This window comes from Phascolarctos cinereus, unplaced genomic scaffold (genome assembly GCF_003287225.1).
Source record: "Phascolarctos cinereus isolate Bilbo 61053 unplaced genomic scaffold, phaCin_HiC Scaffold_726;HRSCAF=1367, whole genome shotgun sequence".
Lineage (NCBI taxonomy): Eukaryota > Metazoa > Chordata > Mammalia > Diprotodontia > Phascolarctidae > Phascolarctos > Phascolarctos cinereus.
Genome location: NW_027556098.1, coordinates 209,068,213 through 209,086,664, shown reverse-complemented (window position 1 = coordinate 209,086,664; position 18,452 = coordinate 209,068,213). Strand labels below are relative to the sequence as shown.

Sequence of the window (18,452 nt, the reverse complement as noted above, 5' to 3'; positions counted from 1 at the left end):
AGTCTGGGAGATGCAGTTTACATGAAACACTTTAATATTAATAATTTCAAGACATTATCTCACAATGATAAAGAATATATGTCATTAGACACTTTAACTACTACCTTTTACGCTAAGTTGAGCTGAGCACATGTCTTTCCCAACGTCATTAGTTGCTTGACAAGTATACTGGCCAGAGTCTCCTTTGCCTACTTTAAGGATTCTCAAATGTGGTGTATTTCCCACACATGTGATTGTATAGTTTCCTCCAGGGCGAATCTCTTTGTTATCCTTTGACCAAGTGATTCTCATTGGTTGAGCACCAGTGACGTGGCACTCAAAATCAGCACTTTCTCCAGCAATGACATCTATCGATACAGGCTTAATGTCAAAGAAGGGAGATTTCTTGGGTTCTGGAACATGAAAAGAAAAACAAAATGCATATTTTTGCTCATTTGACCAGTTCTACTTTGACATAAGATGTAAAGAAGACATATTTGGTAGAGAAAAAAATGTTCGTGTGGAAACTAACCTCTTGCTGTCATCCTAGCACTAGAAGAAGCAGTTCCAAGAGGATTGGATGCTGAACAAGAGTATTGTCCAGAGTGACTCAAGTCAGTTTGCAAAATTTTGAGAGTTGCTACATTATCAACAAATGATGTCTGCAAATTTTCATCATCTCTTAAAAGTACCCCATCTCTATACCAAGAAACTTGGATAGGTGCTGAGCCATTTAAACGGCAGGTTAGAGTAACTGGTAACCCAACAGTTTGCTCAATGTCCTTTAATTGTCTCGCAAAGGAAGGTGGAAGCTGACGCTCTGTAGGAATGCAATATATTAACATATTAATTAACAATGGATATATTAATTAACACATATCTTAGGGTATTATGTGATGGAACATTTCCCCAGAAAGACAAAAGATCAAGAAAAGAGGAACTGATTAAAACAAATTATCACCTTGAATTCTGAAGACTGTCTTAGAAACAGCAGTTCCTACATTATTTTCTGCTACACAAGCATACTCTCCACTGTCACTGATATTCACTTTATTAAAAACAAGTGTGGCAACGTTGTTGGTGAAGTATGTCCTGTATTCAGGAGTTGGCCTTAATTTGGTGTCTCCTTTGTACCAAGACACTGTAATTTCTGGTGTCCCGGCAACCTGGCATTGTAAAGAAGCCGAATCTCCAACTGCAGCTTCCAAAGGTTCCAGTTCCGTAACAAAATAAGGTGGTTCTAAAGAATAAATCATAACAATCAGCACTGAGGATCAAAAGCCATATTTCTTGTTAAGAGAATGTAAGATGCCAAGATCAGACATGCTGACGCACCTAATGTGGATACTCTAGCTTCGCAGATATCCCTTCCAGCCTCATTCACCACCTCACATGTGTACTTCCCAGCATCATTTTTGGTACTGTTGACAATTTCTAAGATGCAAGATCTTTCTGTTGTGACAATGCTGCATTTTTCCGACTGAGTTATATGAACGCCATTCTTTTTCCAGGTCACTGAAATAGGAAGGGTCCCGGTGTATGTGCCCTCCAGGATGATGGATTTTCCCGGTTCTACCCAGTGATCACTTAATTTCTTCACAAATACAGCAGGTTCTAGTGAGTAACAAAATGATCATGGTCAAAAGTCCAGAACGCTAATCTAGAAAGATGAACTAAAGTTTCTGGCGTCTGCCAAATAGAAAGAACAAAGAAATTTGAGCAAACCTTTTACAAAGAGGTGAGTTGTACAAAAGGCTTTACCAGCATCATTAGAAACCACACAAGTATACTCCCCACTCTGGGATATGTCAACATTAAACAATTCCATTTCTGCCACTGTGTCTTCAAAATAGATATTGCAGGAGTCTCCTTTCACAAGCTCTCTGGCACCTCTGAACCAGCCCACCTTGAATGGAGGGGTTCCTCTAATAACACTTGTGAAAGTCACATTTTTGCCTGGTAGAACCTCCAAGGGATCGGGTTCCTTCACAAATGAAGGTGGTTCTATATAAACATGGAAAAGATTAGGGAACAAATTATAAGCTCCAAAGAGAACGTCGCAACCATCAACCCTGAAAGATTATCACTAAATCCAATTGTACGTTTAATATGAAAAAAAGAGATTTTCTGACAAAGAAACTTATGGTACAGAAGAAGAAGGGACATATTTTGAAAGAATTTTGCCATCTGACACTAACCTTGGATAGTTAATACTGCCCTGCATTCATCAGATCCAGCTACATTAGCAGCTACACATGTGTAATTTCCCGTATCAGATGAATCCAATGAATTCAGCTGTAAAGTGCAGACATTATCTGAAAATGTTGTTTGGTATTTTGCTCCACTAACAATCTTATTTTGTTCTTGAAACCAGGCAACAGAAATGGGTGGAGATCCAGACACTTTGCATTCCAAGATACAAGAAGAGCCCAAGATCCCATTAGTGTCTTTCAGTCTTCTTATAAAAGAGGGAGCGACAATCCGGTCTATGTAAAAAAATGCAAGACACTCATAGCAATTTGGGCCAGACAGAAATTTGTAAAAGAAGATTGAGAAAAGTATTGGAAGAATGAGAGCTTAACTGACCTGAAACCTCAACCATAGCTGTGCAGCTGCTTTTCCCAACATTATTTTGAACCTGAAAAGTGTATGTTCCAGTATCTTGCTTTTCTACAGAAAGAATCTTCAGTGTAGATACTTTGTTGAAAAAGCTAAATTTGTGTTTTTGGCTGCTGGTCAACAACTTTCCATCCTTATACCATTCAACTGAGAGTTCAGGGGTGCCAGCCACCTTACATTCCAGGGTACAAGTTTCTCCTACAGTCACCATCATTGATCCTGCTTTCTCTACAATGACTGCAGGTTCTGAAATGAAATGTTATACCCCTTTGTCATACACCATTCCGTTTTAGTATATTTTACTATAAAATTTTATAATGACCTTAAAAAATTATAGACTAGCCCTCTTCAAAAGTGGCATAAAGTCATTAAAAAATTCCTTTTTAAATGAACTTTACTAACCCATTCTTGTTAAAAAAAAACAAAACAAAAATAGAAGACATATTGTTACTAAGCAAAATGTATTAGTAGATAGCAATTATAAATGAAATCTATGTATTAGTAGGTGTCAATTACAGATGAAATTTATGTCAGTCTTGGTCCTAAAACCATTTGGATTGTTGTATACAAACTCTATATTGATTCGTTCTGAAGCATTTTCTGAGCAGGGGGCATTTGTTATTACGAATGAACTGTAAGGAATGTGCAATGTGAAAAAGCTATTTTATTGAGTAGATATAGTTATAGCAGCTAGTCTCTTGAAATGCTTAAGATTTTTTTTGTTTTGTCTAAGCAAATGTTACCAAGTTAATGGAAGACTACTGTTCTGCATTGTATCTACCTAATTCTTAAGCCAAGAAAAAAAAAGATAATTTCATAAAATGAAAGGGCAAATCATTCCTATCATCATTTGGCCCTGGATTCCTGGCTTTCTATTCTTTAGTTTTGGGACCAACATCAATGTCTATGATTCCCAATACTAACTTTACTTTCAATATTTACTTAAAGTCATTTTTGCCTTAGCAAAAGGAATGAAATATGGCAACAAATCTCTCATGCTCTACCTTGTAAAGTAAGATACAATTAAATAATATGTAACATGCATATATATTTCATAATGCAATATATACATAGTACATATAGCATGCACACATATAGGGCTATTAACAAATCAGGTGTTAATGAGAGTTTAGGGTTGGGAAGACCTTGAAAGCTTCTAGTACACTGAATTAAACCCTTCCAAAGAGAGAGAGAGATATCTAATCTTTGAAGATTTTTAGGGAAGATGACTTTTGTCAACATCCTGCAGTAATTCATCCCAGGGTTCAATACCTCCTTTCTATCAAGAAATTACATTTACCAACCTAAAACAGTGAGTGTGGCCAGGTTCTCCCTCATTCCACCATCATTTCTGATCTGACAGATGTACTTCCCAGCATGGGCTGGTTCCGTTTTTGCAAACTGTAGAGTTGCAACATTTTCCACATATGTGATTCTGGTATTTTCACTTTCTCGAATCACTTCTTTGTCTTTAAGCCATTCAACATAAATTGGCTGGACACCTTCAATGGTTGCTTGTAACTCAGCAGGCTCACCAACCACAACAGTGAGGCTGTTAAGTTTTGTGGCAAATCTGGGTGGTTCTGAACAAGGAAAGATGAACAAAAGGTGTAAAAAGACAGACATCTAGTTTGGTTTTTTTTTTTAGGGTGGGGGGAGCAGAAGAAGTAAGAGAAAAAGAATAGAAATTTTATATATTACTGACACCAGTGACACCGATATGCTTACCTTTTAACTTTACAGTACAAACGCACGTGTCACTTCCCACCTCGTTTTGTGCTTTGCAGTGATATTCACCAATGTCTGAAGTTTCGATGTTTAAGATATGAATGCTTGCATGGAAATTTTTAGATGTAATCTTGTATTTTTTGCTACTTCGGAGTTGCCTCTTATCTTTATACCAAACCACCTCGAATGGTGGTGTTCCAGAAAGTTCACATTCAAGGCTAACTTCAGCACCCTTAAGTGTATCTACAAGAGGGGGCGTACTGCTAAAAACAGGTGGTTCTGTTAAAAAGAAAGAAGAATTTCCCATGACTTTAGTTTATCGAATTTCAAAGAATCATTCATTGTTAGAGGTGGAAATATCTTTGAGGTTATCCAGTCTAATCCTTTCACTTTTATAGATAGGATGATAGGCTCAAAGATGCCACATGGGTTGTTACTGACAGACCTGAAACCAGAACCCAGGGCTCCTGATCCTCTGTGAGCTTCACTGTACTAATTTCAGTTAGATTAAAAAAAATTAATGCAAAAATGGTGAGAGGGGAAAAAAAGGAAATTATGTTCATTGATACTCAGTAGTAGAAGCAGGTGGAATGCTGCGTTCTGTGCTGAGGGTAAATTGTAATGTACTACTGTATCTCTGATCTGAAATTTCTAATTTTAATAAAAATAAAAGAGCAATATTTGCTATTTAATAGACTACATATAGCTATAAAAATACTGTCAGCAAAATTATCAGTATTACTGCTACTGCTAATACTAACAATAAACAGAGATAGGGACAACCCTTGCACTTTTCATTGGCAGGGTCAATGCATATTAGCCCATTCTCTGCAATTTAGTCTTTGGAAGCTGCTTAGAGCAGTGGTGTCAAACTAAATGTAAATGGGGCCCCTAAATCATATGTAAGGATTCCTGCAGGCCTATATTAGAAAGCCATATACTAATATCATCTATATTTTGTTGCATTTTTATATGTTTTGTTAAATATTTCCAGATTAGATTTTTTTTTTTAATTTTTAATTTTTTTTTCAGGTTAGATTTTAATCTGCTTCTGGTTGCACACAGGAGTAGCATGGGCTCATATGTGGCCGTACTTTCAACACCTTAGGTTAGAGCACTGACAAGTTAAGTAACTTGTCCTGGTTTACACTGCCAGTATGTCTTAGAGTTAGGACTTGAAGCCAGATCTTCTTGGTATTAAAGTCAACTCTTTATCCACTACTCTATTCATTTGAATAGTTAATATTGTTAGGAATGAGAAAGTAGATGGACATTGTTTTGTGGATTTTCAGGAGCCCCTGCCTGTTACTGCAGGCAGATGAATAAAAAAAATCATATTTTAAGAATTGATATTACTATCCATGGTAATTAATTATGTTTGTCACTGATGATAATAATGATGACAGTGCTGACATGACATTCTTATGCCTTTTCTGGAGGACAAACATTACTTTTCAAAGTGGCAAATTTGTCATTTTACACATTTTTAAAAATCAAGTTACACCAAATGCAAAACTAATATAACAAAAGAGGGCCAGATTGGATAATAAAATCGTTTCCCAACTAATTGAAAAAACTGTTCATTATATGGACAGAGATTAAGTTGTAATAGTAACAACTCTGAAAAGATTCTTTTTAAATGAGCCATAACTCTGAAAATATGACCCCAAAACAGGTTCCCCAGGAAATATATATAAGGAACATTGTGAAGGGCTCAATGAGCCCAAAGATCAGCTTACATCTCTCAAAAAAAATGACGAAAATGGAACTTGACAACAAGAGAAGAAAAAATGAGCCGCCTCACCCACTGTAAGTAAGATGCTGTGTTTCAGTTAATAAAAGGATGTAAGAAAAGAGACTGCTAACCTTTTACTATGACCTTTGTGCTACAGCTTGTGCTACCAGCAGGATTGTGAGCTTCGCATATGAAATCACCACTGTCCTCAGTGCCAAGGTTGTTCATCTGTATCACGGCCACTGACTCAATGAATGACATTGTGTATTTTTCACTGGCTGGCAGTTCATGGTCATTCCTGTACCATCTGACTCTTATTTCAGGAGATCCGCTCAGTTTGCACTCAAGTCGTGTTGAATCCCCTGCTTTCACTATTCTGATTGCTTCTAGTTTCTTAACAAACTTTGGTGGTTCTATGAGGCCAAGAGAAAAAGAAGCTAAAGTGAATGCAAAGGATGAAAGAGGGGGAATCACATGCTTTTGACTGAACAACACAGCAGGAAGAAATCAGAAGGAGCAATATTAACTTAAAAATTAATGTTCAGACTATCTCAAAATTTGGATGCCCATTGAAAGTAGTAACTAGAAAGATGCTTAACAGCTGAATATAGAAAGAACAAGAGACACACAAAGAGAGACAGAAACATAAAACAATCAGGTCTGCACACCTGTTACAAGCAACATTGTGGTACAAGAGTCGCTACCAACATCATTGGTAACTTGGCAAGTGTAGTGTCCGGTCTTTGAGGCATCCACAGAGTAGAGATTTAAGAAACCTGTTGACCCTTCCAGCCCAATAAAGCATTTAGGTCCAGATTCAAGTTCAACCTCGTCTTTAAACCACTTTATTTTAAATGGTGGTGTTCCTCTTAGGACTGCCTTAAATTCCACTGTTGAATCTGGCACAGCTTGTTGTCTTTCAGGTTTCACTAGGAAGCTTGGTGGCTCTACAGTTTTTAAGAAAACAGAAGTTGAATTAAACTGCTACTAGGGTAAATATTTTCACAATTTTAATAAGCAAATAATGTATAAAAGAAATGTAACAAATATTACTTAGAGTAAGTGAAAAGAATGTAAAGGAGCAACTTCTAAGAATGAATTTTAGCTTCAGAGACAAAAGAATAAGAGTGATCTATTATTAAATTATTTATAAATCAGAATCAAGAAGAGGTAGAGTTTGCAAACCTTTCACAGTTAAGATTCCGCTACATGCAGCATCTCCTGCTACATTTGCAACCTTGCATGTGTAATTTGCAGTATCTTCTAATTCAAGATTATTAACCTCCAATGCAACAGTGTTTTCATGACACACAAGTCTGTATTTTGCACTGGCAGATATTTCTTTTCCATCCTTATACCACTGGGCATTGATTGGGAGTGAGCCAGAAACTTTACACTCCATTTGAATAGAGGAGCCCAGAACTTTATCCATTTTGGTTAATTTTTTGGTGAATGATGGAGGAATTGTTTCATCTGCCCAAGAGAAATGCCAAAAGAAAGCACCTATTAATATATTGCTTTTCTTTTATAAAGGGTTTTACAGAAATGGAATGAGCAAGTTGGAATAAGAATACAAACCTAGAACTCTTAAATAGGCATCACAGCTACTGCTTCCAAAGTCATTTTCAACCTTGAAAGTATACTGACCACTGTCCTGCTTCATTACTGACTGAATCCTGAAACTGGCAACATTGTTTTCAAAACTCATTGCAAAGTATCTACTGGGTACAATGGGTCTACCATCTTTAAGCCATTTCACTCGGAGTTCAGGGGTTCCAGCCACAACACATTCAAGAGTCACTGGGTCTTTTTCAGTTGCATCAATTGATTTAGCCTTCTCTATTATTTGTGCTGGCTCTGTGGTAAAATGAAAGCATGATTAAAAAATTATTTTTTTTTCCAACAGAGATAATGTGAGCCTATTAAAAGATGTGCCTCTATAGGATAATATTTAAAGACAATGGCTCACGAACCTTGTACTAAGAGGAAAGCATAACACTTTTCAACTCCCGACTCATTCTTTGCTTGACAGGTGTATCTGCCGCTGTGACCATTATCCACCATTCTTATTTGTAGAGTGGCCACATTGTTCACAAATGAAATATGCGTATTATCATCTTCATCGATAATCTGATCATCTTTTAGCCACACCACAGAGAGAGGGGGTGAACCTGCCACTGTGCCCTGGAAAATGGCTGAGCTTTTCAAAACTGTCATCACATTCTCTATCTTCTTAGTGAATGAAGGTGGTTCTGTTATTAAATAAGACAGTATGGGAAGAAAAAAAAATTATTTGAGTTTATAGGCATAATCATTAAAGTATATTATAGAATGGAAGATTTGGTGTCCTGCTTCTTGTTTTCTGTCACTGACCTTTCAGACTGACTCTGGTACTGCAAGAGCAGCTTCCACCTTCATTGGATACAATGCACTGATATTCACCAGTATCTGTAGGGTCACATTTGGTTATATGGAGATTAAATACTGACACTCGGTCAGACAGTGTATATTTTTTGCTGCTTCGAATTTCCCTGTTATTCTTGAGCCAGGTAACTTCAAATGGAGCAGTGCCCGTTACTTCACACTCAAGCTCCACATCTCTATCTTTGACTACTTCCACAGGTTTCAGCTCCCTTACAAATGTGGGAGGTTCTAAAAATTCAAAAAGAAGACAAGATCTAGCTTACTTAAAGGAATGACTAAAACCCAGAGGATGACAAAGCCAAACCAGACAACAGATTCTAACCCACGAACCTTTCACTTTCAACTCAATGCTACAGCTTGAAGTGCCAGCATCGTTTCGGGCCTCACAGACATAGGTTCCACTGTCTTCTATCCTAGCACCCGAAATCTGGAAAGTGGCTAAGCCATCAATGAAGGAGATACCATATTTGTCCACAGCTGTTATTTCATTCCCATCCAAGTACCAGGAGACTTTAATCTCTGGGGTGCCTGTTATTTGGCATTCGAAAGTTGTTGACTGTCCTTTCCGCAATACTAACACAGGACTGGGCTTCTTAATAAACTGAGGAAGTTCTACATAGAACAAAAGTTGATAAGTTTTATATTTTAGAAGGTTAAAAAAAAGTACCAGCAAGATTATTTTTTATTAAATCACTCCCTCCCCCATCACTACCAAGACAGGAATAATCGCACCCTGCATCGTTATCACCACAATCCCACCTCGCTCCAAACCCCTGGCCCTGAAAAAATCAAGAAAGAAAAATGACACAAAGATTCAGACCTTTTACAAAGAGAGTCGTTTTACAAGTGACTGTGCCAACATCATTGCTTAGCTGGCAAATATAGGTTCCAGAATCCACACTTTTGACCGAAAAGAGTTCTAAGATAGTTGAAGTATCCTCTTTCCAAACAGAACGAGCTGCTCCTGAGTGCAATTCTTTATTATCTTTAAACCACTTTATAGTAAGGGTGCCGTCCCACCTAGAAGAGCCTTCATCTGAACTCGAGAGCTGGGGGCCACATCTTGGGACTGTGGCTTTTCCACAAAATAAGGGGGCTCTAAGGAGGTATAAAAAAAAGAGGAGGAATGGGGGAGGAGTAGGGTAGGAAGATTTTTTTTTTTAGAATTGAGAAGTGAATTTGAAACTTAAAAAGAGAGACAGCATATGTCTTTCTCATTAAATAAAAACAAAAGTTCCAAACCTTTGACTGTCAGATATCCAGTGCACTGGTTATGGCCTGCTTTATTTGTGGCAGCACAAGTATACGTGCCGGTGTCTGCACCTTCCAGCTGACTGATTTCCAAAAATGCCGTGTTGTCATGGAAAGAGAATTTGTGTTTTTCACTAGCAAGTATCTCTTGGTCATCTTTGAACCACTGGATGCTTATAGGGTGGGACCCAGCTACTATACATTCTAAGTCAATGAAAGAACCTTTAATGCTATCCATTTTCTTTAGCTTTTTGGTGAACGAGGGAGGTATGATTAGATCTGTCCAACAAAAAGGCAAAAAAAAAAAAAAGAAGAAGAAGAAGAAGAAGAAGAAGAAGAAGAGTTAGGACAGATACTTTTTGGGGTTGTGAAAGATAAAGAAGTGGGCAATGCCAATGCCACCCTTTAGCACTGCCAAGAGGAATACCAACCTAAGACATTTATGCGAGCTTTGCAGCTACTCCTCCCAATGTCATTTTGAACCTCAAAGGTATATTCTCCACTATCTTGCTTTTCTGTGGATATAATCTTCAGTACGGAGACTGTGTCAGTGACACTGATTTTATATTTGGGGCCCAGAGCCAATTCTTTTCCATCTTTGAACCATTTGGCTGTTATCTCTTTAGTTCCTGAAAATTTAACCTGTAAGGTTGCTGGGTCACCTTGGGTAACATCTATAGACACAGCCTCATCTGTGATCGTTGCTGGTTCTGTAGCAAACACAAGGATAAAACATGGATTATGGAGAGAGGCTTTCAGGTCAATATCTTTCCAAGCATCAGGGCGAACTGTGCTGAACTAACCTTTTACTGAGAGTAAAGCAGAGCATCTTTGTATGCCTGCATCATTTTTGGCTTCACAGAAATATTTCCCATCATGCTTTACTTCAATGCCACTGATATACAGACTGGCTACATTATTCTCAAATGTCATTCTTATATTGTTATCTTCAGTGATCTCATCATTATCTTTTAACCAAGTCACAATGATTGGCAAAGAGCCTTTAAGAGTGCCCTGGAATGCTGCGGTGCCACCCTGCAGGGAGCTTGTGCTCTCGATCTTCTTGACGAATACTGGAGGTTCTATTAGAAAAACAAATTCTTCGTGAGAGCTAGTTTGGAAGCAACACTGGTAAAAATGTAAAACTGGCACCCAGTCAAGGCATGCCCATATTTCTAGGGGACACTAACCTTTTAAAGTGACCTTAGCGCTGCAAGTGCAGCTGCCCACCTCGTTGGTTACCCTGCATTGGTATTCACCAGCATCAGGCACATCGAACTTGAGAACCTGAAGGCTAACCAACTGATCCTGAATGAATGTTTTATACTTTCTACCACTTCGAAGAGTTGTGTTGTCTTTGTACCAAGTTATCTCAAAAGGAGGAGTGCCTGCTACCTCAGCCAACAGCATCACATCATATTCTCTCAAAACTTCAATTGGCTGGAACTTCTTGCTAAAGTAAGGTGACTCTATAGCACAAAAGAAGATTGTTTTTGGTTAATAAGAGTGTGGGATGTTTGCTTCGGACCAAAACTTTGGTAGCGCCCAAGGCAAAATGAGCAAACACACACCTTTCACTATGATAATACTACTGCAGTGGTCGCTTCCTGCTTCATTTTGAGCCTCGCACATGTATTCTCCACTGTCTTCAATGGCAATATCCGTAAGTGTGAGGACAGCAGCTGAGTCCACAAAAGACATCTTGTGTTTGCTGCTCTCCTTAATTTCTCTGTCATTGACAAACCAGGTTATTTTCATAGGAGGAGTACCAGTGACTTTACAGGCTAACTGAGTTGAGTCTCCCGTTTTCAAGAGTTGTGAAGGCTCTAGCTTTTCCACAAAGGTAGCAGGTTCTGTGGAATGGAGAAAGTTATTAAGAAGAGAGAGAAAGAAGTAAAGACACTGCAAAATAGCAGTACAAAGAGGTCAAGAAAATAAGGCAAACCTTTCACAAACAAGTTTGCACTGCATTCCACTGCCCCGGCCACATTGCTGACTTTACAGGTGTATTTGCCTGAGTCGGATGTTTTTACTGTATATAGTTCCAGGGAACTCTCTAAAGATTCTTTGGTAATATAGCAGCTGCCACCAGACACCAGTTCCTTGTCACCTTTAAACCATCTGATGGTGAATGGAGTTGATCCTTTAAAAGTGCTCTTCAGAGAGACGGTGGACCCAGGTAGCAAGTCCCTTGACCCAGGTTTGATGACAAAGCTGGGAGGTTCTGAAGAAAAGTTATAAGAAACAATTTCAGTGAGTTAAGAGGTGTGTCCAGAAGCGAGGAAGGCTGAATTATTGAATAATGTGCAGTAAGAAGTAAAAGGAAAATGTTTCCTCCAACCTTGGACAATTAAAGCACAACTGCTGTCTTTGCTTCCAACAGAATTCGTGGCGCGGCAAGTGAAGTTCCCGGCGTCACTCATGTCTACTCTGCTTATCTCCAGGGAGGCTGTGCCTTCCACAAAAGCTAATCTGTATCTGTCTGATGAAGTGATTTCTTTGCCATCCTTAAACCAGGATACCCTCATTGGAAGGGAGCCGGCAATTTTGCAGTCCAGGCGGCAGTCACGGCTGACAACACTGTTTATGTTGCGTAAGGGTTTGGTAAAGAATGGCGCAATGTCGCGATCTGTCGGTGGCACAACAAAAGAGAAAAATCAAAATGGGAAATGGCTAAATTATTTTTCCTTCTATCCACTGTGTTGAAAAAATAAGATATATAAAGTATCTTTAAAAATACTAACCCAATACGGTAAAAGTTGTCTCACAGGAGCTGCTCCCGACTTCATTTGAAATCTCAAATGTGTATTGACCACTATCGTGTAGTTCAGCGGAGTAAAACTTGAGCTGGGCAATATTGTTCTTAAAACTGAATCTGTATTTTTTACTGGAAACCATAGGTCTTCCATCTTTATACCATTTAGGCTTAAGCTCTGGGGTGCCTGAAACAGTGTACTCCAGGGTTGCTGGATCTCCGGCAGTCACCTGAATCAGTTCTGCTCTCTCAATAATCTTGGCTGGTTCTATGGTGGCATTAAAGAATTGTGATTTAGAAAAGAGCATTAAGGCTTTATTTTAAATGTAAATGAAAATACGATGTTAAAAATGTTTCTACACTGACCTTTAACTGTTAATTCCCCAACAGATGTTTGACTTCCAGCTTCATTCTCAGCTAGGCAAGTATACTTGCCACTAAAACTAATCTGGACATCAGGGATTAGCAAAAGTGCGACACCATTGGAAAAACTCATTTTGATTTTATTGTCTTCTTTAATGATGTCTTGTCCTTTCATCCAGGTGACTGAAATAGGTTCTGAACCCCTTACAGCTGCTTGCAAAGTCACTGTTTGCCCTGCTAGGGCAGTAAAATCGTCTACTCTCTTTACAAAAGTTGGTGGTTCTAGTTTAAAGAGGAAAAAGAAAACATAAAAAAAACCTCTTCTGCTACTGTACATGTCAATATACACACTATATATGTTTTAGATGGCTTGTCTAAGTTGGGTTTATCTGGCCCAAACTCTATGTTATACTACACCATCAGTTACCCAGAACTGATAAATGCTTTAAGAAGAATTACAATTTGCTTCTAGGAACAGGAGAAAAGTAGATAAGAGCTTTGGTCTTTGTAGGGATGGATGATAAATGGCTTATTGTGTGTTACCGCTTTGTTATCAGGAATATGGATTTATGGTACTGTCTGGATCGATGAATGAATGGAGTGGTTGAATTTGTTCCCAAAATGGGGGCAAAACCAAAGATAAAATGCAGTTTTAAGAGAATATTAAAGGATGAGAACACACTAGTTTGATCTGAATTTTAAAAAGTACTTTGCTGAAGGCTTTAAAAGATGTTAGTTTTCAATCACTAACCTTTTAGGATGAATGTGGCACTGCAGCCGCACTTTCCAACCTCATTAGCTACCACACATTCGTATTCGCCGACGTCTGCGCTATTAAATGAAAATATCTCCAGAGATACAAGATACTTCTGAGAAAGTAACCTGTATTTCTTACTACTTCGAATTTGCTTCTTGCCTTTAAACCAGCTAATTTCAAAGGGTCCAGTGCCTGAGATTTCACAGTGAAGAAGAGCATTGGTTCCTCTCACTATCTCTGCCGGCTCAAGAGTTTTGATGAAAGAAGGGGGTTCTACAAAAGCATTAAATCACCAATAGAGAATTAGTTACAAGCAATGGATAAAGAAATGTATGACTCTGAATAATGACAGGCAGTAACTGAAGACAAACCTTTGATAATTATTTCAGTACTGCAGCTATCACTGCCAACATCATTAATTGCTTCACATGAGTAGCTTCCACTGTCTTCCACTTTCACATCAGTGATATCAAGCACAGCCTCGGAGTTGGCAAAAGACATTCGGACTGTGTTACTTTCACTAAGTTCTTTGTTATTTTTAAACCAGGTGACCTGGATCACAGGAGAACCTTTGAGTTTACAGTGGAGACGTGCTGATTCACCTGGGAGCATTAAATAAGACGGATCCACCTTCTTCACAAAGGATGGTGGTTCTAAATGAAGATTACAAAAAAAAAAAAGAAAAGGAAAGGAAAGGAAAAAAACCCCGCTGAAACATCAAATTCACAAAGGAAAAGCAGACAGAAATAGAACAAAAGGACAGAAAAGACATGAACATGATCAAAGCCATGTGGCCTCCACCCAGCCATGTTCAGTCAATACTAGACTCTTTTCCCAGTCCCCCAGTACAAAATTGATGTTAACTAAAGAACACTTTCTAAAATGAAGAGATTTAACACACATTTATACACACATATACACATATATACACCAAACACTAGAAAATTCTTAAAAGCGATGAATTTTTGGAAGAAAAAAATATAAACAGATTCAAAAGAAGAAAAGCAAATGCATCATAAGGAGGAAGGGAGGATTTTCCCAAAGCATTTGTTGAGAATGAAATTATTTAATAGCAAAGTTTATTATCTATAGATTCCCTACCCTTAATTCCATTAAAATTTTTTTTTATTATACTTCTGGCAGTGGCATGACATAAACATACATGGGGAGAACCAAGGCTTACCTCGGATAGAGACAGTGGCAGAAGAAGAGCTGCTTCCAGCCTCATTGGAGGCCGTACAGACATAATTCCCTGAATCCTTCAGTTTGGCCAGAGGAATCTCAAGGGATGCTATTTTATCCTCAAAATAGATCTTAAAATCTTTTCCAGCAGGGATTTTTTGCCCATCTTTGCTCCATGTTATTGTCACTTTTCGATCTTCATCCACTTGGCATTCAAGATGCACCTTCTTATTGACAGCAGATTGTACAGATTCTAATTCTTTAATGAAATGTGGCTTATCAATTATGATCAACTCTGCTTGGCAGATGTCTGCCCCGAACTTGTTAGAGGCCTTGCAAGAGTAGACTCCTCTGTCTTGTGCTGTAAGATTTGAAAGTTCTAAAAAGTGCTTGTTGTCTGCATCTGAAATCTTGCATTTAGGTGAAGGTGATATGGCAATGCCATCTTTCTGCCAAATAGTGTCAATGACAGGAGTCCCTGACACCGTACAAATGAATTTGGTTGCCTTCCCAACAAAAGTTGTAACTGACTTAGGTCTGGATAGAAAGGTTGGAGGAAATGCCTCTGCAAAAAGAAATTTTAAAAATCATTATATTCCATTTGCACTCATGATCTTGTTTCTCTGCATTCCAAGACAGAAAAAAAGACGATTTATGTCTTAAGATTGTCATTACTTAAAAATAAAACAATGGAACAGTGAGACTGCAGGGACCACCAAAGAAAAGGAATGACAGCATTCTTTACAGCAGAAAGTCAATGTAAATGTATAGATTATAATAGCCTCCAAATGCTGCCTTATGTCATAATATTAGTCCAAATCCTAAAGATATCTCATTATTAATGGCAGATGGTTCTGAAGTATCCAACCAGTAACTCAATTTTTAAAATTTCATTTTGTTAAAAGAAGACGTGCAGAAAAGAAAAAGAATAGCATCAGAATACCAGTGCTTCATTAGCAGTTTACTTTTCTAAAGAGAAAGGAATATTATGGACCAAGGTGGCCAAGGATATTATGTAAGAAGGAGGTTCCCACACTCCCCATCCCTCTTGTTCCCTGGATCCCTTCACTAAACACCTAAGTGACTGAGCTTCCAAATGGTCACAAGCTATTTCAAGACTACATAGATACTTGCTAGCAGTTCTTTTCCACTTCAACCCCTGCAACATGAAATAAGTCTCCAGGCAGTACACAATATCTCTTCCACTGCCAGTCCCACCACTCTACTCTGTCTTCCTTCATCCTAACATGTCAGGCTAGCCTTACAGGAGGTTTTAGATGTCATTATTCTATGTATGTTTTGTGTTGAACTGATTCTAATTAGAGAATTTAATGATTACATTATAATAAACAATAAACTAAGAATTCTAATCCCAAAGGAAAGATTCTAGGTTTGGTTTTCTAAGAGTTCTGAGCAGCTCTAAGCACATTTCCTGGAGAGAAGAGGGAGGATGAAAAGTAAGATTATTGGAGTAGTGTTTATTCTTAAAACCCTCCATCTATCACAGAAAAATATTCTCCATTTGTCTTGTGTATTGGCCTACTCCTCAAGGAATAGAATCAAGCAAGTTTTGAGGGGTAGTTTTTGGTTCGCATACAAGGTCCTCATCAAGAAGCTGGGTAAACCTCAAATTCCAACCTCAACTTCCAATCCCCATCCTTTAACTGTCTCCACAATGTCCTCTGGAGGAATATAAGATGCATCTATTAATATGATTTTGCGAACAAGTGGATTCAAGTGGCTGATGGGCTTCATAGACTCCCCTAGGCACATTTTAGGGCAATGGACAAATTGAAGGGGGGGAATGGCATTTTATTACACTTTACTGTTGAAAACCTATAAGGAAGTTGGGGGAGGGGATGAAGTTGTGTGGTGGTACTGATTATTAAATTATTCATAGAAAAAACATGGTGAGAAATGACAATGGAATTTCTTGTATCTTCTTCCATTCATCACTCATAATCCAGCTCTATGAGCCATGTAAAAACTGTTTTCACTTCACACTTAAACACTGAATAGAGTAGAACTTCATTATTGCCTAGTAGAACAAAGCCCTACCAAATATAATACGTGTCTAATGAAACCTGTGAAGTGGTTGCATGTACTCAAGCTCACATTATTTGAAGTTATAATGATGTAAAATATGGTAATTGATTCTAATCTAAAAGAAATATGCGGCTCAAATTTGAATAATGCAACCACTTAAGAAGATTTATTATTCACACTAATGAGAAACTTAGCTGTTTCAAGCCAAGCAATGAGATCCTACTAAAATTTTTTTTAAAAGATAACTGACAGATGTTGACAAGCTTATTTCAAATTATTGTACCAAGTGGGTAGTTCAGACACTGTTTCAACAAATAAATAGAACTGGTCTTTTAAAAAAGGCAAAACAGAATTTTTTCAGATGTCATTTTTGCACATCTTAACTTCTGTTTAGGGTACCTCTTCCTAAAATAAATACTGTCTATTTTAGAATTCATTAGGATTGTTTTTCTACCCTTTACTATAGTCTACAAGGAAAGCAGTTTTTATTTTTCTTTGGTCAGTTGCAGAAAAATAACTGAAATAGGAAGTTTTCAATTAGTTTCTGCAACTTGTCTTCTTCAAACTTCGGTTTTTGTTCTTGGGTTTTAATAGAAGTAATTTTCTGGACCTGTACAAAAAGCATGGTTATTGATAGGTCTGTTTATAAAAGTGCTTTGCGGCAGAGCATTGCTTGAAGTCAACGAACTTATTAACACATCATGAGGAGTACTGTTGTTCTCTCTCACTGATTGGATTGGCAAGGATGTGAAAATTAGACGGATGCACCCATTGATGTTCTGCATTTACCTGTTACAGTTAAGGTTGCCGTACAGCTTACGCTGCCATATTCATTAGAAGCTTTACAGCCGTACTCTCCACAGTCAACGACTTGAGTTCTCGGGATTTCCAGGGTGGACATGTAATGTGCAGATCTTATTGAATACTTTTCACTGTCATAAATTTCTCGGCCAGCTTTAAACCACTGGAAACGAACGTTGGGTGCGCTTTCGATTTCACAAGTGAACTTAGCGAGGTGCCCAAGAGCTACCTCCAAGGGTTCAATTCTCCTCTTGATGACTGGGGCAACTAGAAATGGAAACATAATTTTGTCAGGAAATTTTGTCTTGTGAGTTCTGTTTCTCTATATTGTGGTTGTTAATGGAGTGATGCCCTGAAACTGATTGCAAGCAATACAAGAGTGTGACTAGGAAAAAAAATGTTCTAAGCGAAAGTCAACGGGGGGAAAATGTATTTGACATACTTAGAGGGAACTCTGCAGTCAGTTAGGAAAACCTAAGAATTACTGGGATGTGATAACACCAGTTAACATGCATAGCATGCTATGAATTCTGTGCACCCCCATTGTGCTGCAACGCTGAAAAACAAAACGTGAAGAAAAATTATATTTTAAAAGATGATACAGCAAAAACCAAAAGTAAGAAAACGTGATTTAAAAGCACACAGGGACAGCTAATCATGGTTTTTAAGGAACAGGGTTGAAATTGTTGATATGGGGTTGCTAACTGGTAACTTATACACAGAAATGATTCTGTTAAGTTGCTTTCTCATTACAGAAGACCATTTAAGAATATTTCCTTATAGAAAAAGGCTAAAGGGCATTATTTTTAAAA

General features: G+C 37.9%; 1 protein-coding gene across 1 annotated transcript in view; it reads right to left on the bottom strand.

Moving 5' to 3' along the window:
* Positions 1 to 18,452, bottom strand: part of TTN (titin) — a 329,039-nt gene that overhangs the window by 218,795 nt on the left and 91,792 nt on the right. Inside the window, 31 exon segments of the mRNA XM_078146156.1 lie at positions 105 to 392; positions 512 to 799; positions 941 to 1,219; positions 1,315 to 1,593; positions 1,705 to 1,983; positions 2,178 to 2,465; positions 2,566 to 2,844; positions 3,903 to 4,181; positions 4,327 to 4,605; positions 6,193 to 6,474; positions 6,730 to 7,008; positions 7,247 to 7,534; positions 7,640 to 7,918; positions 8,035 to 8,313; positions 8,435 to 8,713; positions 8,816 to 9,097; positions 9,306 to 9,491; positions 9,494 to 9,583; positions 9,728 to 10,015; positions 10,168 to 10,446; positions 10,540 to 10,818; positions 10,927 to 11,205; positions 11,308 to 11,589; positions 11,682 to 11,960; positions 12,078 to 12,365; positions 12,481 to 12,759; positions 12,858 to 13,136; positions 13,606 to 13,884; positions 13,983 to 14,264; positions 14,795 to 15,358; positions 17,629 to 17,907. Coding sequence (XP_078002282.1) covers positions 105 to 392; positions 512 to 799; positions 941 to 1,219; positions 1,315 to 1,593; positions 1,705 to 1,983; positions 2,178 to 2,465; positions 2,566 to 2,844; positions 3,903 to 4,181; positions 4,327 to 4,605; positions 6,193 to 6,474; positions 6,730 to 7,008; positions 7,247 to 7,534; positions 7,640 to 7,918; positions 8,035 to 8,313; positions 8,435 to 8,713; positions 8,816 to 9,097; positions 9,306 to 9,491; positions 9,494 to 9,583; positions 9,728 to 10,015; positions 10,168 to 10,446; positions 10,540 to 10,818; positions 10,927 to 11,205; positions 11,308 to 11,589; positions 11,682 to 11,960; positions 12,078 to 12,365; positions 12,481 to 12,759; positions 12,858 to 13,136; positions 13,606 to 13,884; positions 13,983 to 14,264; positions 14,795 to 15,358; positions 17,629 to 17,907 — 8,718 coding nt within the window.